The sequence below is a fragment of the Oncorhynchus masou genome, chromosome 19, assembly GCF_036934945.1.
Source record: "Oncorhynchus masou masou isolate Uvic2021 chromosome 19, UVic_Omas_1.1, whole genome shotgun sequence".
NCBI lineage: Eukaryota > Metazoa > Chordata > Actinopteri > Salmoniformes > Salmonidae > Oncorhynchus > Oncorhynchus masou.
Genome location: NC_088230.1, coordinates 33,775,503 through 33,799,229, shown reverse-complemented (window position 1 = coordinate 33,799,229; position 23,727 = coordinate 33,775,503). Strand labels below are relative to the sequence as shown.

Sequence of the window (23,727 nt, the reverse complement as noted above, 5' to 3'; positions counted from 1 at the left end):
TGACATCTCTGAGGCGTCCACATGGTCCTAAAGCACACCGTTGCCTCGTTTTGTATCACATTCCAATGATAAAACTGGGGGGGGGGGGGGGGACAAAAATGTAATTTCCGGTAACTGAAACTGTTTGGTGAGCATGGAAACGATATAAACCATATGTCATGGCTGTCTGTCACTAGAGCTCAACCCAATTGAACTCTTATGGGAGATTCTGGAGCGATGCCTGAGTCGGCGGTTTCCAGCGTCAGTAAAACACCAGATTGTGCCATTTCTCATGGAAGAATGGTGTTGCATACTTTCAGTTTAGTGCCAAACACTTGTAAGAATCTATGCCAAGGTGCATTCAAGCTGTTCTGGCTGTACATTCAGACAAAGATTTTAGAATATTTTTTTGCCATTTCATCTCTTGATTTACGAACAAGCTGTTGCACAAACAATGCTGATTATAATCTACCACTGGATACAAGTCTGTATCAGAGAAAAAGGTTTGCTAGCAACATTTTGCCTATCTCAGTGGATTTCGCTAGCCAGTTAGCTAAGTAGCGATTAGCATTAGGGGTCAAAACAAAACATTTTGGCACATTAGCACCTTGCTAAGACCAACTTCCGTAAAACTTAAATTATTTCCTGAGTCTCGAATAGCCGCCTGTCCCTTTTTAATAGCCGGGTAACGACACACAATCAAATAAAATAACATTTTATTTGTCACATGCGCCGAATACAACAGGTAGACCTTACAGTGAAATGCTGACTGAGGGCTTGTAAGTAAGCATTTCACTGTAAGGTCTACACCTGTCGTATTCGGCGCATGTGACAAATACAATTTGATCTGACATACATACCTGTCAGCACATAAACACCTGTTTCAATATTTGAATTATTTACGAGGTTACCATGATTTACTATTAATTGTTTACAAGGTTTAATGTCTGATTTGTTACATTAAATAATTCAGTAATGACTCAGATAAAATCTATGGCAATCATCCGTTTTTTATCGCCAGTAAAAAACTGCTAGCCATTGGCTGCGATCAGTTGAGAACTGCTAGCTAACTGGCGAGCACAAAAACAGTCAACTTCGGGAGTACAGAACTAGGGTTGTGCCAATGTCTTCATACTCATATTCGTAATTGTTTCCGTTTTATCATAATTCATACTCGTAATCGGATTTACTCGCGATTGGAAAACCCAGAAGTGTGCTTTAAATGCAGGTGAAGCCTTTACCTCAAGTGCACATTACTGAGCTGTCACTCAGAGCTTATCATTATGTTCCTTCATTACTGAGCTGTCACTCAGAGCTCATCATTATGTTCCTTCATTACTGAGCTGCCACTCAGAGCTTATCATTATGTTCCTTCATTACTGAGCTGTCACTCAGAGCTTATCATTATGTTCCTTCATTACTGAGCTGTCACTCAGAGCTCATCATTATGTTCATTACTGAGCTGTCACTCATTATCATTATGTTCCTTCATTACTGAGCTGTCACTCAGAGCTCATCATTATGTTCCTTCATTACTGAGCTGTCACTCAGAGCTCATCTCAGAGCTCATCATTATGTTCCTTCATTACTGAGCTGTCACTCAGAGCTAATCTCAGAACGCATCGTTATGTTCCTTCATTACTGAGCTATCTCTCAGAACGCATCGTTGTGTTCCTTCATTACTGAGCTGTCACTCAACACATCGTTATGTTCCTTCATTACTGAGCTATCTCTCAGAGCTCATCGTTATGTTCCTTCATTACTGAGCTGTCACTCAGAGCTCATAGCTATGTTCCTTCATTACTGCGCTATCTCTCAGAGCTCATCGTTATGTTCCTTCATTACTGAGTTATCTCTCAGAACGCATCGTTATGTTCCTCTTCATTACTGAGATATCTCTCAGAGCTCATCGTTATGTTCCTTCATTTACTGAGCTATCTCTCAGAGCTCATCGTTATGTTCCTTCATTTACTGAGCTATCTCTCAGAGCTCATTGTTATGTTCCTTCATTGACTGAGCTATCTCTCAGAGCTCATCGTTATGTTCCTTCATTTACTGAGCAGTCTCTCAGAGCTCATCGTTATGTTCCTTCATTTACTGAGCTATCTCTCAGAGCTCATCGTTATGTTCCTTCATTTCCTCAGCTATCTCTGAGCTCATCGTTATGTTCCTTCATTTACTGAGCTGTCTCTCAGAGCTCATCGTTATGTTCCTTCATTTACTGAGCTATCTCTCAGAGCTCATCGTTATGTTCCTTCATTTCCTCAGCTATCTCTCAGAGCTCATCGTTATGTTCCTTCATTTACTGAGCTATCTCTCAGAGCTCATCGTTATGTTCCTTCATTTCCTCAGCTATCTCTCAGAGCTCATCGTTATGTTCCTTCATTAAGCTGTCAAGAGCTCATAGCTATGTTCCTTCATACTGCGTATCTCTCAGAGCTAATGTTCCTTCATTACTGAGTTATCTCTCAGAACATTATGTTCCTCTTCATTACTGAGATATCTCTCAGAGCTCATCGCATGTTCCTTCATTTACTGAGCTATCTCTCAGAGCTCATTTATGTTCCTTCATTTACTGAGCTATCTCTCAGAGCTCATTGTTATGTTCCTTCATTGACTGAGCTATCTCTCAGAGCTCATCGTTATGTTCCTTCATTTACTGAGCAGTCTCTCAGAGCTCATCGTTATGTTCCTTCATTTACTGAGCTATCTCTCAGAGCTCATCGTTATGTTCCTTCATTTCCTCAGCTATCTCTCAGAGCTCATCGTTATGTTCCTTCATTTACTGAGCTGTCTCTCAGAGCTCATCGTTATGTTCCTTCATTTACTGAATCTCTCAGAGCTCATCGTTATGTTCCTTCATTTCCTCAGCTATCTCTCAGAGCTCATCGTTATGTTCCTTCATTTACTGAGCTATCTCTCAGAGCTCATCGTTATGTTCCTTCATTTCCTCAGCTATCTCTCAGAGCTCATTGTTATGTTCCTTCATTTACTGAGCTGTCTCTCAGAGCTCATCGTTATGTTCCTTCATTTACTGAGCTATCTCTCAGAGCTCATCGTTATGTTCCTTCATTTCCTCAGCTATCTCTCAGAGCTCATCGTTATGTTCCTTCATTTACTGAGCTGTCTCTCAGAGCTCATCTCAGAGTGCGTCATTATGTTCCTTCACTCATTCACACACATTGTTTAATGACCCTGGTAGATGAAAATGCACATGATTTACTTACTTAGTCCTATTCAATAATGAACAACAATAGTCTAATAAATAGCCTAATACATGGCTGGCTACGACTGCCTGCATTTACTCCAGACACATTTAGATGAAGGTAGACGAGTCCCATCTATTGTTTAACTTTCGAGAGGAGCACAGCTTTTCTCTCACGACAGTTATGCCACAGTGCTTGTACAATAACTTTTTGAAGCATGAACAACATTATGCAAGTTAGCTATCAACTGCAGCCTAAGGAGCAGTAGCTTCCTAACTTTACATAAATGTGAGTAAATCTATCTTATTAGCTTAGCAAGTAGGCTTGGGCTGAATACAGTATATATATTTGGAAAAACCACAGGATAGTGGTCTAGTTACAGTATGGAATTCACAACTAAATGTTTGCCAGCTAGATATCTTATAACAACTATTAAGTTAACTGTCTGAAATGTGCTGATTTAGTAGGTAGTCAGCTAAGTTGTTAGCTTCATCCAAAATCAAACATTCGTTTCAAAACAGCAGAAAATTCGCTCCTGGATCAAGACCCTTGGTGTTTAATATTTGTTTTGTGCGTGCAGCAAACTGTGAGTAGCGTTTTTTAGTTACAAGTATAGTTTAGGTCGGAGTCTGTATAAAATGTTAAATGTGCTCGTTAGCATTTAGTTTGAATTCTCTATGTGAATTTTCTACCTGTACTTTTTACTATGTAACCCGAAGGTTAGCAATGCTATCAGTGGAATTTGAAGAGCGCCCTGTGTGTTTTAATGCCGGTATTACTGAATATCCCGGTTTGGCAAGGTCAGAATGAAGGATTGACAATCTGGATACCATCCAAGCATATTAGGAAGCTTACTTAAATGTGAATAACTTTAGCTAACTAGCTTAGCAAATGAATATAAATGTGAATAACTTTAGCTAACGAGCTTAGCAAGTGAATATAAATGTGAATAACTTTAGCTAACGAGCTTAGCAAGTGAATATAAATGTGAATAACTTTAGCTAACGAGCTTAGCAAGTGAATATAAATGTGAATAACTTTAGCTAACTAGCTTAGCAAGTGAATATAAATGTGAATAACTCTAGCTAGCTAACTTAGTTGAGTTACTCTAGCTATTAATTTGCACTTAGTTAGCTTGTAGGACTAACTACAAGTTAGTTATTCACATTTATATTTGCTTGGTAATTTAATTACTTAAATGTGAATAACTCAAACTATGTGAATACAGGCAAATAACTCTAGCTAGCTAGCCCTGCAAGCTAACTTAGTTTTACTAGCTAGCTGGCAAACTAACTTAATGAAATGTAAATAACTGTAGCTAACTAACCAACAACTTAGTTTACTATAGAGCAAAACAATTAACATTTTAAACTTACTCTCTCAAAATGTTTATTTTTAATTTTTTAATGTATCCCATAAGGTCAATGGGCAATTATTTAGGCAGGAGTGCAGATATGAAAAACAACATACAGTACATGAACATATGACGGTTTCATGCCTCCCAATTTTCACAAGGTGCTTCCAGATTGTTTACATCTCCAGTTTTACACTTTCCTAGCATATTTTAACAAAGTGTAAATGGTACCTTCACTTTCAATTAGGAATTTCTTTCATCTCTTGAATGAATGGACTCATTACCAGTAGAAATGGCAGCTGCCATCCTTTCCTAAGTTCTCTTCCCCTTCTCCCTTGTCCCATGTTTGGGAATTCCTCTTCTGAGTGGTGACACCCCCATCCCCCAACTTTATTCTAATCCCTGGGTCGGAAATCCCCCTTTATCCAGTGTTCCCATTTCCTCTCTCACTCACACACACACACACACACACACACACACACACACACACACACACACACACACACACACACACACACACACACACACACACACACACACACACACACACACAGCGACCTTCTTCCTGGGGGTACAAAAGGCTGTTTGTGTCACTCTTTGTGTGTGTGTGTGTGTGTCATTAAGCCCTGGCGATCATCTAGCAGGTCCCCTCTGTTCCCCCTCTCATGTGCCCCACCACCACAACACACACCACAATGCACGCACAGACACCACAACGCACACCACAGACACACTGTGTGTGTGTGTGTCTGTGAGAGGGAGTGTGTGTGTCTGTGAGAGGGAGTGTGTGTGTCTGTGAGAGGGAGTGTGTGTGAGTGTAAGAGAGAGGAAGCGAGAGAATGAGAACAGACTGGGACAATAAGGGGGGAATTCCTACCCATGAAAAGTTGGGAATGAGTTGGGAAAGTTGGGAATGAGAATGTCACCACTCGACAAAAGATGGCGTTTTTACTTGAATATCACAATGCATCCGCTATCATTTTTTATTTCACTTTTATTTTTAAAATGACTTTTTACCCAATTTTTTTCTCCAATTTTGTGATATCCCATTGGTAGTTAGTCTTGTCCCATCTCCCGTACGGACTCGGGAGAGGCGAAGGTCGAGAGCCATGCTTCCCCACGAAACACGACGCTGCCAAGCCGCAGGGTCGTGACACACTGCTCGCTTAACCCGTTCGCACCAACGTGTCAGAGGAAACAACTGGCGACCGTGTATGCGTGAGTCGAAAAGCTTCCCAAATCAAAAAGAGGTTGGCGCTAAACTGAAGGACAGGACTTCCTCTCGCGAGGCTATCGTAGACAACCCTGAGGCTACGGCTCAGGACAGGACTACCTCTCACGGGCGAGGCCCTATCTCAGGACAGGACTACCTCTCACGAGGCTATCGCAGACAGCCCTGAGGCTACGGCTAAGGACAGGACTACCTCTCACGAGGCTATCGCAGACAACCCTGAGGCTACGGCTAAGGACAGGACTACCTCTCACGAGGCGATCGCAGACAGCCCTAAGGCTACGGCTAAGGACAGGACTACCTCTCACAAGGCAATCGCAGACAGCCCTGAGGCTACGGCTAAGGACAGGAACAAATACAAGAAGTCCTTTTACGAACCTGCAGAGTCAAGAAACTAGCAAAAGGACAATAATAGGAATAAGGTGGAATCATATTACACAGCCTCAGATGCACACCGCATGTAGAAGGGGCAACAGTTCATTACAGATTACAAAGGAAGACCCAGTGATCTGCCCAATGATGCCTCTCTACCAGACAAACGTTTATGCAAGCTTTGACAATAACAACATCGAATGGGAGTGACGGTCGGGTGTGAATTCCTGGGTGTGAGGACAGTCTGGGTGATCTCGCTCTCTGAGGCCGACGTAAGGTCTTTAATCAGGTCAACACCCGCAAGACCGCGGGGCCCGACTGTCATTTTCAACCTCTCCTTGTCCCGGTCTGTAATCCCCCTGTTTTTAGATGACCACCATCATTCCTGTTCTCAAGGCTTCAGGCCACAATGACTACCGCCCTGTAGCACTTATTTCTGTAATTATAAAGTCCTTTGAGAGGCTGGTTATGGCACACATTAACTCCATTATCCCAGAAACTCTAGACCCACACCAATTTGCATACCGCCCCAATAGATCCATAGACGACGCAATCTCAATTGCACTTCATGTGGCCCTTACCCACCTTGATAAGAGCAATACCGATGCGAGAATGCTGTTCGTTGACTACAGCTCAGCGTTGAACACCATTATCCCCTCCAATCTCGTCACCAAACTTAGCACCCTGGGACTGAACACCTCCCTCTGCAACTGTGTGATGGACTTCCTGACGGGCCTACCCCAGGTGGTGAGGGTAGGCGACATCACCTCTGCCATACCCACCCACAACATGGGGGCCCGACAGGGATATGTGCTTATTCCCCTCCTGTACTTCCTGTTCACCCATGACTGCATGGTCACGCATTACTCCAACACCATCGTCAAGTTTGCTGACGACACAACGGTGATAGGCCTGATCACCGGCATCGAGGAGACAGCCTACTGGGAGGAGGTCAGTGACCTTGCAGTGTGGTGCCGGAACAACAACCTCTCCCTCAACGTCAGCAAGACCAAGGAGCTGATCTTGGACTACAAGAAACGGGTGACAAACACGCTACCATCCACATCGATGGGGCTGCAGTGCAGTCGGTCTCGAGCTTATATTTCCTCTGTGTCCACGTCACTAAGGACTTAAAATGGTACACACATGCGCACAGACGTGAAGAATAATATCGTTACACATTAGTTGGATTATCAAGGTGTTTGAGGATGCAGTGTAGGACCAAGTTGACCGCGTCAACTCTGTAGGCGAACTGCAGTGGGTTGAGGTAGTCGTTCAAGCAGGACACCTTTTTTCGGGACTAGAACCATAATGGAGGATTTTAAACAGGCAGGAACCGTTTCTTAATACTGCAAATTTAGTAAGCATTTCACTGTCGGGGAAATTTGTCCGCATGTGACAATACAATTTGATTTGATTTGAACAGTGCATTGCTCTAGTGATTGGTTGAATATGTTCATGGAAACATGAGAGAGTTGGTCAGCACAGTGCTTAAGTGTGGCTGGAGAGACCTTGTCCGAGGCAGCAGCCTTCCTGGTGTTCTGTTTCCTAAAGAGTCTGTTGACCTCCTGCTCTGTGATGACCAGGGGTGGGGGCTTCCTGGGATGGCAGATGGATAGAGGTGCCTAGAGAGGAAGGGAGGGGTGTTGTCCTGGTGATGGACGGACGTTTGTGAGTCAAAGCTGCAGTAAAACTGGTTTACTTTATTCAGCAGTGAGGGGGTCGTCTGACATCGGGGGAGCTTTTGTTTTGTAGTTCCTAATTTGTTTTTAGTAATTTCAGATGAGCAGTCGAGCAGGCAGCAGCAGTCGTTGCTGGAGAACTGTTGCTCCAGCCTGACTTTGTACTGCTGTTTGGCTTCCTTAATTCCGAAGTGTAGCTTTTGGGTGGTCTGAATTTTACAGGACATGGTTGGCGATCGTCTGGTTAGGCCTGGGGGAAGAGAATGTTTTCCTTTTTTTTTGGTGCTTCTCACGCTCAACTTCCACTCTTCTGCTGACCCACTTTCTCACTCCCTCGCTCCCAAAACCCAGGTAGGTCAGTGCAGAAGGGGGGAGATAGGGAGGGTGATGAAGAGAGAGACTGATAGAGACCGACTGAAGGAGAGAGCAAGATGGAGGGAGAGATACAAGACTAAATGATACCGACAGGGAAAGAGCGAGGGAATAGAGGGAGTCAGACTGAAGAAGGGGGAGAGAGACCGAGACTGTGGTCTCATTTCAGAACAGCATGTGGCTGCACCAACATGAAACCTCTAAAATCTGTTTTATTTTGTTTGCCTGATTCCATTTTTTCCTCCATTTTGTTGTTCAACGTTTCAGGTTTTCCCTCTCAAAATCACATTTTTAAAAAATGGGGGGGAACAAAACAACAAAATTGGAAGTTTTAAGTCCACAACAATGTTTAAACCACATCAGGAGACATTTTTGAGGTCTGGGAAAATGTAAGAAAATTCAATTTTTGGGTGCAGTTACCGTTTTAATGCAAGTGCTCACAGGAAGAGACCGTTGTTTGGTTAAGGCGGAGTTTGCAAAACAAATGGCCTCTGGATTGATTCAAATAATGATGAAATCATTCTGTCAGGATACTTTGAAGTTAACATTTTAATTGCGGTATTTAGAAAAAAACAGGTTATCGTTAGCATCATCGTTAACGGCTACACAAAATACAGACATGGGGAATTCCTGTGCTGTTGCATAAAAATACAAATCACTGATGTGTTCATGTCTCACTTCCTGTTCATGTCTCACTTCCTGTTCATGTCTCACTTCCTGTTCATGTCTTACTCGGGCAAATTAATGCATTTTCTACTAAGTTCAATGATTTAGTTCATTTCCTACAAATTTGGATACATTTTTGAATATTGTTGAGTTCTGTTTTAATGTTTGGTTTCCTTGATTTTGTCCGCGTTCTTCGAAATACGGATTTTATAGGGCCCTACAACATATGTTTGGAAAATCTGCAGCGTTTCTCCCCTAGACAATTTCTTCGGTGAGATGCAAAGTAGCCCAAAGCAACATTTTAAGCAGGCAGATGCAAACAACGTTCAGATGATGCCAAAATTTGCGAAGAGTAGCAAGGTAAATTTCAGGCCAAATTGAATTTTCAATCGTGTAATATAGCAAGGTTTCTCTTCTTGGTGTGGAAACTCAAGGAGTGCAGTGTTGTTGTTTTTTGTTCCAGCTCTAACACTCCTGTTTTGCCCAATCAAGGGCTTATTGATCAGTTATGAAAGAGTCGGAATGAGTGTTAACAGACACTGCACATAAATTCTGTGCAGATCTTAACAATGTCCGCAGAAGTTTTTTGTCTCAGGTACCCAATATCAGTAGAGTCTGGCAGCTATATCCTTATCCTGCAAAATGAGTGTGTTCTGGAACACTCCCACAGACAGACAGTGAAACAGACAGGGATTCAGAGAGCGAGCTTTAGCCTGCTATTACGGGGCTTTTCCACCTAACTGTAGGCTTTGATTTCACAGTTACATTCCTTCAGCCTAGTGCTTTGTGTCTAGTCACACATGCATGCACACACACACACGCATGCACACACACACGCATACACACACACACACACGCATATACACACACACACGCATATACACACACGCATACACACACACGCATACACACACACACGCATACACACAAGCTGAGTTAACTGCTCAGGTGGTGATTGTGGGCTCGAGGCTGCAGCAGCAGAGTTGCAGTGAGCTGCTATGGTAGACTGTCTCTGTCTGTCTGTCTCTGGCACTCAGGCCTGTCTGTCTCTGGCCCTCAGGCCTGTCTGTCTGTCTGTCTGTCTCTGGCCTTCAGGCCTGTCTGTCTGTCTCTGGCCTTCAGGCCTGTCTGTCTGTCTGTCTGTCTGTCTGTCTCTGGCCCTCAGGCCTGTCTGTCTGTCTCTGGCCCTCAGGCCTGTCTGTCTGTCTGTCTCTGGCCCTCAGGCCTGTCTGTCTGTCCTGTCTCTGGCCCTCAGGCCTGTCTGTCTGTCTCTGGCCTTCAGGCCTGTCTGTCTGTCTGTCTGTCTGTCTCTGGCCCTCAGGCCTGTCTGTCTGTCTGTCTGTCTGTCTGTCTGTCTGTCTGTCTGTCTCTGGCCCTCAAGCCTGTCTGCCAGCACTACTGCCCCTATACTGTCCTGAGGCAACCTGGCTAATATCAATTTAATTCATTGGCATGGAAAACATACTGTATATTTACATTGCCAAGCAAGTGAAATAGATAATGAACAAAAGTTAAATAACTCTCTCTTACTCTTTCTCTCTCTCCCTCTCTCCCTCTCTCTCTTTCTCCTTCCTTCCACAGTGAAACTGTTTGAGGTGATAGAGACTGAGAAGACTCTCTACCTGGTGATGGAATATGCCAGTGGAGGTAAGTTACTTAGTAATATGTTATGGACAAAAGTTACTTAGTAATATTACAGTGGAGGTAAGTTACTTAGTAATATGCCAGTGGAGGTAAGTTACTTAGTGATATGTCAGTGGAGGTAAGTTACTTAGTAATATGTCAGTGGAGGTAAGTTACTTAGTGATATTACAGTGGAGGTAAGTTACTTAGTAATATTACAGTGGAGTTAAGTTACTTAGTGATATGTCAGTGGAGGTAAGTTACTTAGTGATATTACAGTGGAGGTAAGTTACTTAGTGATATGCCAGTGGAGGTAAGTTACAGTGGAGGTAAGTTACTTAGTAATATTACAGTGGGTGATATTACAGTGGAGGTAAGTTACTTAGTGATATTACAGTGGAGGTAAGTTACTTAGTGATATGTCAGTGGAGGTAAGTTACTTAGTGATATGTCAGTGGAGGTAAGTTACTTAGTGATATGTCAGTGGAGGTAAGTTACTTAGTGATATGTCAGTGGAGGTAAGTTACTTAGTAATATTAGTGGAGGTAATTACAGTTACTTAGTGATATGTCAGTGGAGGTAGTTACTTAGTAATATGTCAGTGGAGGTAAGTTACTTAGTGATATGTCAGTGGAGGTAAGTTACTTAGTGATATGTCAGTGGAGGTAAGTTACTTAGTAATATTACAGTGGAGGTAAGTTACTTGGTGATATTACAGTGGAGGTAAGTTACTTAGTGATATGTCAGTGGAGGTAAGTTACTTAGTGATATGTCAGTGGAGGTAAGTCACTTAGTGATATGTCAGTGGAGGTAAGTTACTTAGTGATATGTCAGTGGAGGTAAGTTACTTAGTGATATGTCAGTGGAGGTAAGTTACTTAGTGATATGTCAGTGGAGGTAAGTTACTTAGTAATATTACAGTGGAGGTAAGTTACTTGGTGATATTACAGTGGAGGTAAGTTACTTAGTGAGTGATATGTCAGTGTCAGTGATATGTCAGTGGAGGTGGAGTGGAGGTAAGTTACTTAGTGATATGTCAGTGGAGGTAAGTTACTTAGTGATATGTCAGTGGAGTGTCAAGTTACTTAGTGATATGTCAGTGGAGGTAAGTTACTATGTCAGTGGATATTACTTAGTGGATGTCAGTGGAGGTAAGTTACTTAGTGATATGTCAGTGGAGGTAAGTTACTTAGTGATATGTCAGTGGAGGTAAGTTACTTAGTGATATGTAGTGGAGGTAAGTTACTTAGTGATATGTCAGTGGAGGTAAGTTACTTAGTGATATGTCAGTGGAGGTGATAAGTTACTTAGTGATATGTCAGTGGAGGTAAGTTACTTAGTAATATGTCAGTGGAGGTAAGTTACTGTCAGATATTAGTGATATGTCAGTGGAGGTAAGTTACTTAGTGATATGTCAGTGGAGGTAAGTTACTTAGTGATATGTCAGTGGAGGTGGACTTAGTGATATGTCAGTTACTTAGTGATATGTCAGTGGAGGTAAGTTACTTAGTGATATGGAGGTACAGTGGAGGTAAGTTACTTAGTGATATGTCAGTGGAGGTAAGTTACTTAAGTTACTTAGTATATGTCAGTGGAGTTACTTAGTAATATGTCAGTGTCAGTGGAGGTAAGTTACTTAGTGATATGTCAGTGGAGGTAAGTTACTTAGTGATATGTCAGTGGAGGTAAGTTACTTAGTGATATGTCAGTGGAGGTAAGTTACTTAGTGATATGTCAGTGGAGGTAAGTTACTTAGTGATATGTCAGTGGAGGTAAGTTACTTAGTGATATTACAGTGGAGGTAAGTTACTTAGTGATATGTCAGTGGAGGTAAGTTACTTAGTGATATGTCAGTGGAGGTAAGTTACTTAGTGATATGTCAGTGGAGGTAAGTTACTTAGTGATATGTCAGTGGAGGTAAGTTACTTAGTAATATTACAGTGGAGGTAAGTTAATTAGTGATATGTACAGTGGAGGTAAGTTACTTAGTGATATGTCAGTGGAGGTAAGTTAATATGTCAGTGGAATTATTAGTGATATGTCAGTGGAGGTAAGTTAATGGAGTAATATTACAGTGGAGAGTAAGTACTTAGTGATATGTCAGTTACTTAGTGATATGTCAGTGGAGGTAAGTTACTTAGTGATATGTCAGTGGAGGTAAGTTACTTAGTGATATGTCAGTGGAGGTAAGTTATATTAGTGGATATTACTTAGTGATATGTCAGGTAAGTTATGTCAGTGGAGGTGATATGTCAGTGGAGGTAAGTTACTTAGTGATATTACAGTGGAGGTAAGTTACTTAGTGATATGTCAGTGGAGGTAAGTTACTTAGTAATATTACAGTGGAGGTAAGTTACTTAGTGATATTCAGTGGAGGTAAGTTACTTAGTGATATGTATGGAGGTAAGTTACTTAGTGATATGTCAGTGGAGGTAAGTTACTTAGTGATATGTCAGTGGAGGTAAGTTACTTAGTGATATGTCAGTGGAGGTAAGTTACTTAGTAATATTACAGTGGAGGTAAGTTACTTAGTAATATTACAGTGGAGGTAAGTTAATTAGTAATATTAGTGGATATTACAGTGGAGGTAAGTTACTTGTAATATTACAGTGGAGGTAAGTTACTTAGTGATATGTCAGTGGAGGTAAGTTACTTAGTGATATGTCAGTGGGGGTAAGTTAATAAGTAATATTACAGTGGAGGTAAGTTAATAAGTAATATTACAGTGGAGGTAAGTTACTTAGTGATATGTCAGTGGAGGTAAGTTACTTAGTGATATGTCAGTGGAGGTAAGTTACTTAGTGAAATGTCAGTGGAGGTAAGTTACTTAGTAATATGAGGTATGGTAAATAGTGTAGTACAGAGTACACTATAATATTTATAATTTGATTTGAGCATAATGCATGAAAAAGCTCATGAATATTAAATACAAGTATGACCATCCTGGTTCTACCATTATAGTATACCACCCTCCTCTTGAAGAGCTACAAGGTGCTATCCTGTGCTAACGCACCTGCTTCAGGCCTGTTTGGTAGAATCAGAGGTCAGGGCTGGAGAAAAAGACAGCATAACCAGTAGCTCTCCAGGAGGAGGTTTGGTCTGCCTCCTGCTATTTATATAGTACTGTATAATAAGGCATAATATTGCCTTACCTTGGACAAATGAGGCTGTCTAACTAGCAATTTATGCTTTCAGACATATGACTTCACATTTAAGTTGGAGGACTGAGAGAAAGTTGTGGCGTGTCTCCATTCAGTCAAAGTTTAACTTAAACTCTCTATGCCTCTCTCCTCCCTCTTTCTCTCTGTCCCTCTCCATCCCCCCCTTTTTCTCTCTTTCTCCCTCTCTCTCCCCCCCCTCGCTCTCTCGGTTTCTCTCTCTTTTTCTCTCCCCCTTTATCTCTCTCTCTCTATGTCTTTTATGTCTCCCCCTTTATCTCTCAGTCTCTCTCTTTTTCTCTCCCCCTTTATCTCTGGAGGTCTCTCTCTTTTCTCTCCCCCTTTATCTCTCTCTCTTTTTCTCTCCCCCTTTATCTCTCTCTCTCTCTCTCTCTCTCTCTCTCTCTCCCTACCCACCTCTATCTCTCCTCCCTCTCGCCCCCCTTCCCCCTTTCTCCTTCCAGGGGAGGTCTTTGACTACCTCGTAGCACATGGGAGGATGAAGGAGAAGGAGGCCAGGGCTAAATTTAGACAGGTACCAGAGTACATAATATTTATAATTTGATTTGATATAATGCATGAAAAGCTCATGAATATTAAATACAAGTATGACCATCCTGGTTCTACCATTAGTGGACTGGATTCAGCCCTACACACGCACTAAGACACACCATGTTCAAAGACACCCTGGCTGGGTGTCACAGACACATACACACACACACACACACACACACAGACTTTCAAGCCAGCCGACTTGGCAGGACTGAGCCCTGCAAGGAACAACCAATTCGCTTGGCCTACACTACCCTAAGACCTATATAGCCTACATAAGTTCTGCCAGTGGACGAGAGCTGCATTATCAGCAACAGAGAAGGCAGCAAACGTAGAGCTCATTGGTCAGTGTTTCCAACTAACACTGTCAAACGTAGAGCTCATTGGTCAGTGTTTCCAACTAACACTGTCAAACGGAAACACTGACCAATGAGCTCTAAGTTTGACAGTGTTAGTTGGAAACACTGACCAATGAGCTCTACAATAACACTGTCAAACGTAGAGCTCATTGGTCAGTGTTTCCAACTAACTATGATACTTGATAGAGGATATTTGCAAAAGGAAAGGGGAGGTTATAACTTCACACTGACCAGTAGGCCTGTTATTAATTGAGAACGAGGCAAAAATGACTGCAGAAATGTACTACCCCATTAGGAGACTGCAGAAATGTATTACCCCATTAGGAGACTGCAAGAATGTACTACCCCATTAGGAGACTGCAAGAATGTACTACCCCATTAGGAGACTGCAAGAATGTACTACCCCATTAGGAGACTGCAGAAAGGTATTACCCCATTAGGAGACTGCAGAAATATATTACCCCATTAGGAGACTGCAAAATGTACTACCCCATTAGGAGACTGCAGAAATGTACTACCCCATTAGGAGACTGCAGAAATGTATTGCCCCATTAGGAGACTGCAGAAATATATTACCCCAGTAGATGGCTACTTTATAACTACAAAAATAACAATCAATGTATGTTATTGACTGTAATCAGTGAATAGCTAATTATGTTCCTATCAGTCCCTGCTTACCTAGATGGGAACTCCACCAGATCTGGCACGCACACACACACACACACACACTGTTCTAGCCCCAAGCACGTCCCTGTTGTCCAATCAATGGAGTTCTGAGAGGTGTAGGTGCTGCGGTTGGATGTTGTTAATTGCCGACACACACGCGCACACACACACACACACACACACACACAGACACACACACACACAGAGACTTTCTGAACCCCAAGCTCCTCTGCCATGTGTCAAACTCTGAGATGTCAAGGACTGCCGTGTCTCGTTGTCCCTTGAAGAAGACCTTCTAAAACGTCATCGTACAACTGTCTAATAATATGTTCTAACTTGTAATTGTATGGTTTTGGTCCATTCCTTTCCAGATTGTGTCAGCTGTACAGTACTGCCATCAGAAACACATCGTACACAGAGACCTGAAGGTAATGAAGGCTTTATCACACACACACACACACACACACACACACACACACACACACACACACACACACACACACACACACACACACACACACACACACACACACACACACACACAGATGTAGGATCTTAATTTGAGCCAGTTTGCTACAGCAGGACACTGATCCAGCAGCAACAGGAAATTTGAGTTATTATGTGGATTATAATTAATAGACATGTTTTGTAAGGACTGATAACATTTTCTGAAGGGAAAATCAAGAAATGACAAACTTCAGAAGACTTCTTCACACTAGAACCACTAAATCAGTCGTCATTTGGACGGCTCATTAATTACATTTTGAACGTCATGCCCCTCTCTCACTCCAGACTTTTCCTAAATAAGTCTGTTTAACACACTGTTGTTGTTGTTGTTGTTACAATCATAATATAACATACAGACCTGGTGTCATAGCGAGTTTTAGCAGGGTGTGTCTTTAAAAAAAAAGGCTTTCCAGGGGAGAAATTACATGCCCTTTATAAGTTTATAAGTGTGTTTAGAATCACCCCGAAACTACCTCAAAACTGAACCTAAACTGTAACTGAAACTAATTTCACAGATACAACAATAGATTAAATAAATGCATAAAGTATATTGGGGGAGAAAAGGGATCATGGATCTTTTGTAATCTCCAAATGGTAAGTACCCTATATCAGTCCACCGAATCCAAGCAGTCTTATCAGTCTACTTTGGCCTACTTGGAGAACACAGTGAGAGCGTACGTCATGTACAATGGTATTAAAACCCAGACGAACGGGATGCACATTCTGCGTTAGCGCTGCGACAAGATCTGAATGAAAACCACTCAGATTGCGGAGGAAGAAATGGATCATGTTTATTCGTCTTCTGATTCCGAGCTCTCAACCTGAACCTGAATCTACACCTAAAAAGCCAGAACCGGTGTGCACTGAGCAGGTAGGGACGACAACATTTGGGGAAAACACGCTTGTGAACAATGCTACACCGATTATCAGCACAAAATGTCATCACTGAGACAGCAGGCCCCACATCTCAAACAGAAAACAACATGAGCAACGCTCTCACCAGCTTTCATTGTTTATGTGACATGGACATGCTCCAACTGATGCCACTGTGTTAAGATGCACACCATGTAAGCACGAGCTGACAGTCCATTTATTATCTTTGAATGCTGTCATATCGGCATTTAATATTCATTATTAATGCATTATTGCTTTTGTGCTGACTTTCACTATTTATGTTTAGTCTACTGATGTTTTCATCAATTGACCGTGTGTCTGGCTGACCGTGCAACTTTTTCTCCCCAATTTCCTGGTATCCAATTGGTAGTTAGTCTTGTCTCATCGCTGCAACTCCTGTACGGACTTCAGGAGAGGCGAAGGTCTAGAGCCGTGCGTCCTCCGAAACACGACCCAACCAAGCCGCACTGCCTCTTGACACAATGCCCACTTAACCCAGAAGCCAGTCACACTAATGTGTCGGAGGAAACACCGTACACCTGGCGACCATGTCAGCGTGCATGCGCCCGGCCCGCCACAGGAGTTGCTAGAGTGCGATGGGACAAGGACATCCCTGCCGGTCAAACCCTCCCCTAAACCTGACGACGCTGGGCCAATTGTGCGCCGCCCCATGGGTCTCCTGGTCGCGACCTGCTGCGACAGAGCCTGGATTCGAACCAGGATCTCTAGTGGCACAGCTAGCACTGTGCCTTAGACCACTGCACCACTCGGGAGGCCTGTGCGTCTGGCTGACTGACTGTGCGTCTGGCTGACTGACTGTGCGTTTGGCTGACTGACTGTGCGTTTGGCTGACTGACTGTGCGTTTGGCTGACTGACTGCGTTTGGCTGACTGACTGTGCGTTTGGCTGACTGACTGACTGTGCGTTTGGCTGACTGACTGACTGTGCGTTTGGCTGACTGACTGACTGTGCGTCTGGCTGACTGACTGACTGTGCGTTTGGCTGACTGACTGTGCGTCTGGCTGACTGACTGTGCGTCTGGCTGACTGACTGTGCGTCTGGCTGGCTGACTGACTGTGCGTCTGGCTGACTTGACTGTGCGTCTGGCTGACTGACTGACTGAGCGTCTGGCTGACTGACTGGCTGACTGACTGAGCGTCTGGCTGACTGACTGACTGACTGACTGTGCGTCTGGCTGACTGACTGACTGCTGACTGTGCGTCTGGCTGACTGACTGACTGTGCGTCTGGCTGACTGACTGACTGACTGACTGACTGTGCGTCTGGCTGACTGACTGACTGACTGACTGACAGTGCGACTGGCTGACAAACTGACAAACTGACTGACTGACTGTGGCTGACAAACTGACTGACTGGCTGACTACTGACTGACTGACAAACTGACTGTGACTGTGCGTCTGGCTGACAAACTGACTGACTGACTGACTGACTCTGGCTGACTGACTGACGTGACTGGCTGACTGACTGATTGACTGACTGACTGACTGACTGACTGACTGTGCGTCTGACTGACTGACTGACTGATTGTGCGTCTGGCTGACTGTTTTATTTCGTCATTGTAAACAGAAGTTGTTTGTAGTCGGAAGTTTACACCCACTTCGGTTGGAGTCAATAAAACTCGTTTTTCCACCACTCCACACGTCCTGTTAACAAACTATAGTTTTGACAAGTCGGTTAGGACATCTACTTTGTGCATGACACAAGTCATTTCTCCAACAATTGTTTACAGACAGATTATTTCACTTATAATTCACTGTTTCACAATTCCAGTGGGTCTGCAGTTTACATACACTAAGTTGACTGTGCCTTTATACAGCTTGGAAAAGTCCCGAAAATGATGTCATGGCTTTAGAAGCTTCTGATAGGCTAATTGACATAATTTGAGTCAATTGAAGGTGTACCGGTGAATGTATTTCAAGGCCTACCTTCAATCTCAATGCTTCTTTGCTTGACATCATGGGAAAATCAAAATAAATGAATTGTAGACCTCCACAAATCTGATTCATCCTTGGGAGCAATTTCCAAACTCCTGAAGGTACCACGTTCATCTGTACAAACAATAGTCCGCAAGTATAAACACCATGGGACCTCGCAACCATCATACCGCTCAGGAAGGAGATGCGGTCTGTCTCCTAGAGATGAATGTACTTTGTTGCGAAAAGTGCAAATCAATCCCAGAACAACAGCGAAGGACCTTGTGAAGATGCTGGAGGAAACGGGTACAAAAGTATCTATATCCACAGTAAAACGAGTCCTATATCGACATAACCTGAAAGGCCGCTGAGCAAGGAAGAAGCCACTGCTCCAAAACCGCCATAAAAAAGACAGACTACGGTTTGCAACAGCACATGTGGACATAGATCGTACTTTCTGGAGAAATGTCCTCTGGTCTGATGAAACAAAAATAGAACTGTTTGGCCATAATGACCATCGTTATGTTTGGAGGAAAAGGGGGGAGGCTTGCAAGCCGAAGAATATCATCCCAACCGTGAAGCACGGGGGTGGCAGCATCATGTTGTGGGGGTGCTTTGCTGCAGGAGGGACTGGTGCACTTCACAAAATAGATGGTATCATGAGTCAGGAAGTTAAAGCTTGGTCGCAAATGTGTCTTCCAAATGAACAGTAACCCCAAGCATACTTCCAAAGTTGTGAAAAAATGGCTTAAAGACAACAAAGTGAAGGTATTGGAGTGGCCATCACAAAGCCCTGACCTCAATCCTATAGAACATTTGTGGGCAGAACTGAAGAAGCGTGTGCGAGCAAGGAGGCCTACAAACCTGACTCAGTTACACCAGCTCTGTCAGGAGGAATTGGCCAAAATTCACGCAACTTATTGTGGGAAGCTTGTGGAAGTCTACCCGAAACATTTGACCCAAGTTAAACAATTTAAAGGCAATGCTACTAAATACTAATTGAGTGAATGTAAACTTCTGACCCACTGGGAATGTGATGAAAGAAATTAGAAGCTAAAATAAATCATTCTCTCTACTATTATTCTGAAATTTCACATTCTTAAAATAAAGTGGTGATCCTAACTTTTACTAGGCTTAAATGTCAGGAATTGTGATAAACTAAGTTTAAATGTATTTGGCTAATATATATATATATATTTTTTTTAAGTAGATGATTATTTTTTCAGTCAGAATGAGGAGGGGACCTGCCCAGCGGTTCCAGTGTCAAATACATTGCAAGTTTTACATTTCCTGCATTGCAGGCAGGAAAGTTGTCCTGCAACAGGGTGATCAAATTAAGATCCTACACCTGCACACGCACCCTGGCACACACACACGTACCATGACACACACACGCACTCTCTTCCACAGCCCTGGGAGGAACACTGTTCATAATCACCTCCTGCTCCTCTAGCAGGGGTCTCATGGGATGTTGTGTTACCGTCCCCCAGAGATGTGTGCTTTGTGACACAGTGTAGTAGTCTACAGGGCATTACATGCTCTGTTTCCACCATGAGACATCCTACATTATGCACAAGAGAGAGAGAGGGTGAGTAATAGAGAAAGAGAGAAGGGGAGAAAGTGGGAGGGAGGAACAGAAAGATATGGATAGAGAAACAGGGAGATGGAGAGAGTGATGGAAATAGGAAGGAAGAAAGAAAGATGTCTGATGCTACGTGTGGGGCACGGAGTTGGCATCTTGCTCTCATTCTCATCCTCTGCACCTCATTCGCTTCTTTGTCTTCCTCCGCTCTTCCCCATCTCTCTCCTCTCTTCATATCTCTCTCTTTCCCCTGATAGCTCTATTCATTCTAGTTCTATCTGCAGTGTTCAAGACTGTAAAGTTATTTAATAAGGGAGTCTGACAACGTTACTGCCGGTGTAAATGTTCAATGTTTACTTCTCCATTAGCAATCTCATACATAGTACATCGTGTGTCACAATGAATGACGTCCCCACACACACCCCACTTATAGTTCACTAGTTCCAGTGTAACATCCAGCCATCTACATCGCCGTTCTGTAATTTGAAAAGGACAACAATGTTTCACGTCACTGAATACATTCCACACACAAACACACCCACTTCCACCCCTACTCACCCCCCCACCCCCCCCCAACCAGGCTGAGAACTTACTCCTGGACGCCGACATGAACATCAAGATTGCCGACTTTGGCTTCAGTAATGAGTTTGTCATGGGAAGTAAGCTGGACACGTTCTGCGGCTCTCCTCCCTACGCCGCCCCAGAGCTGTTCCAGGGGAAGAAGTACGACGGGCCTGAGGTGGACGTCTGGAGCCTGGGGGTCATCCTGTACACGCTGGTGTCAGGGTCGCTGCCCTTCGACGGTCAGAACCTCAAGGTGTGTGTGTGTATATGTGTGAGTGTATTAACTTTTAACCCTGACCTCCACTCTATGTCCCAATTCTTTCTACCCTTCTGTCATAAATGTGCAATTGCTTTAAAAGGAAAGCAGTGTTGTAAGAATGGGGCTAACTCCATCTAGCTGCTGCTTACCATGCTTACTGCATGGGGATGAGGGCATGCTTACTGCATGAGGAAGAGGACATGCTTACTGCATGGGGAAGAGGGCATGATTACTGCATGGGGAAGAGGACATGATTACTGCATGGGGAAGAGGACATGCTTACTGCATGGGGAAGAGGGCATGCTGGGGAAGAGGGCATACTGCATGGGGAAGAGGACATGCATGCTACTGCATGGGGAAGAGGAGGGCATGAGGGGAAGAGGGCATGCTTACTGCATGGGGAAGAGGACATGCTTACTGCATGGGGAAGAGGACATGGCATGCTTACTGCATGGGGAAGAGGGCATGCTTACTGCATGGGGAAGAGGACATGCTTACTGCATGGGGAAGAGGGCATGCTTACTGCATGGGGAAGAGGACATGCTTACTGCATGGGGAAGAGGACATGCTTACTGCATGGGGAAGAGGACATGCTTACTGCATGGGGAAGGATGGGGAAGAGGACATGAGGGCATGCTTACTGCATGGGGAAGAGGGCATGCTTACTGCATGGGGAAGAGGACATGATTGCACACTTTGGGAGAAAGGTAGAGAATTGGGAAGCAGGGTCTGTCTTTGTCAGTGGCGGTTTGTACCATTCAAGATTAGGGAGGACACATGTTTTTATGAGCTTGGCCTTATGGGGTTAAATGCCACATTTTGATTGAATGCTGTCAGTTTGTCCATTTCCTTTACTTCTGTTGCAGTATATTGCAGGGCTCCCCAACTGTATATTGCAGGGCTCCCCAACTGTATATTGCAGGGCTCCCCAACTGTATATTGCAGGGCTCCCCAACTGTATATTGCAGGGCTCCCCAACTGTATATTGCAGGGCTCCCCAACTGTATATTGCAGGGCTCCCCAACTGTATATTGCAGAGCTCCCCAACTGTATATTGCAGGGCTCCCCTACTGTATATTGCAGGTCTCCCCTACTGTATATTGCAGGGCTCCCCAACTGTATATTGCAGAGCTCCCCAACTGGGCTCCCCAACTGTATATTGCAGGGCTCCCCTACTGTATACTCCCCAACTGTATATTGCAGGGCTCCCCTACTGTATATTGCAGGGCTCCCCTACTGTATATTGCAGGGCTCCCCTACTGTATATTGCATATTGCAGGGCTCCCCAACTGTATATTGCAGGGCTCCCCTACTGTATATTGCAGGGCTCCCCAACTGTATATTGCAGGGCTCCCCAACTGTATATTGCAGGGCTCCCCAACTGTATATTGCAGGGCTCCCCAACTGTATATTGCAGGGCTCCCAACTTGCTGCGTTGTTGGACATGACTGTAAAAACACCAGAAAATCAGCTCCAAGTGATTTTAATTTAAGAAATGTGTTCCCAACCATGATAGAGAGACGCGTGATTGTATAGAAATATAAGCACGGTTTGGAACGGTTATGTTTTAGTCAAACATGATATCTGTTTGGGCTCCTTGCGGTCAATTTGCAGTCGACAAATGATTTGTAATGATGTTCCGGCTCCCCAACCACCCGCTCAAGAAAATTGTCCCGCTGCTGAATCTTAGTTGATGATCCCTGGGATGTTGGATGACTGTAATTCATATTCCATTAACCCAGTTCAATGTAACTTCAGCAGGTTCAGTTTACTACATGATACTCTAATGTTCTCTGTACCCATCATGAGGTTGCTACAACAGCCTATGGATGAAACAACGTAGGTGCACACAGGTCAAGAGAGACAAATTGTAGTAATCAAGGTGACCGACAGTGACACATTCAATACCTCATTGCACACTATTTCCTGCATCTGAGGGCGTGTGAGTGCGTTTTGGGGAAGCTGATTAATTGGGGGGATACCTTATCCCCTTTTGCATGTCCACAAACTGACCCGACCTTTAACCTCTCCTCTCTGTCTCCCCCTATAGGAGCTGAGAGAGCGTGTTTTAAGGGGTAAATACCGTATCCCTTTCTACATGTCCACCGACTGTGAAAACCTCCTCAAGCGCTTCCTGGTGCTCAACCCAGCCAAGCGCGGTACACTTGAGGTGAGGGAGGAAGGCCAAAATGTAAATATGTCTTACGCTTACTACTTTTTATTTTTTACTACTCGCTGTCCACCCCTCTCACACAGACTCCTTCCTCCTGTACGTCCACCCCTCTCACACAGACTCCTTCCTCCTTTACGCCCACCCCTCTCACACAGACTCCTTCCTCCTGTACGTCCACCCCTCACACAGACTCCTTCCTGCTTTATGTCCACCCCTCTCACACAGACTCCTTCCTCCTGTACGTCCACCCCTCTCACACAGACTCCTTCCTCCTGTACGCCCAACACAGACTCCTTCCTCCTTTACGCCCACCCCTCTCACACAGACTCCTTCCTCCTTTACGCCCACCCCTTTCACACAGACTCCTTCCTGCTTTATGTCCACCCCTCTCACACAGACTCCTTCCTTTTACGTCCACCCCTCTCACACAGACTCCTTCCTCCTGTACGTCCACCCCTCTCACACAGACTCCTTCCTCCTTTACGTCCACCCCTCTCACACAGACTCCTTCCTCCTGTACGTCCACCCCTCTCACAGACTCCTTCCTCCTGTACGTCCACCCCTCTCACACAGACTCCTTCCTCCTTTACGCCCA

General features: G+C 44.0%; 1 protein-coding gene across 10 annotated transcripts in view; it reads left to right on the top strand.

Annotated features, from left to right (window-relative positions):
• LOC135506208 (MAP/microtubule affinity-regulating kinase 3-like) overlaps window positions 1-23,727 on the top strand; it is a 114,476-nt gene that overhangs the window by 52,900 nt on the left and 37,849 nt on the right. For 6 of the 10 annotated variants that reach the window (XM_064925713.1, XM_064925714.1, XM_064925711.1 and 3 more), the window contains 5 exons: window positions 10,444-10,509; window positions 14,108-14,178; window positions 15,592-15,648; window positions 20,717-20,953; window positions 23,010-23,150. In XM_064925713.1, coding sequence (XP_064781785.1) covers window positions 10,444-10,509; window positions 14,108-14,178; window positions 15,592-15,648; window positions 20,717-20,953; window positions 23,010-23,150 — 572 coding nt within the window. The remainder of the gene's footprint in view (window positions 1-10,443; window positions 10,510-14,107; window positions 14,179-15,591; window positions 15,649-20,716; window positions 20,954-23,009; window positions 23,151-23,727) is intronic. The other 4 variants (XM_064925716.1, XM_064925717.1, XM_064925715.1 and 1 more) reach the window with 1 other exon arrangement.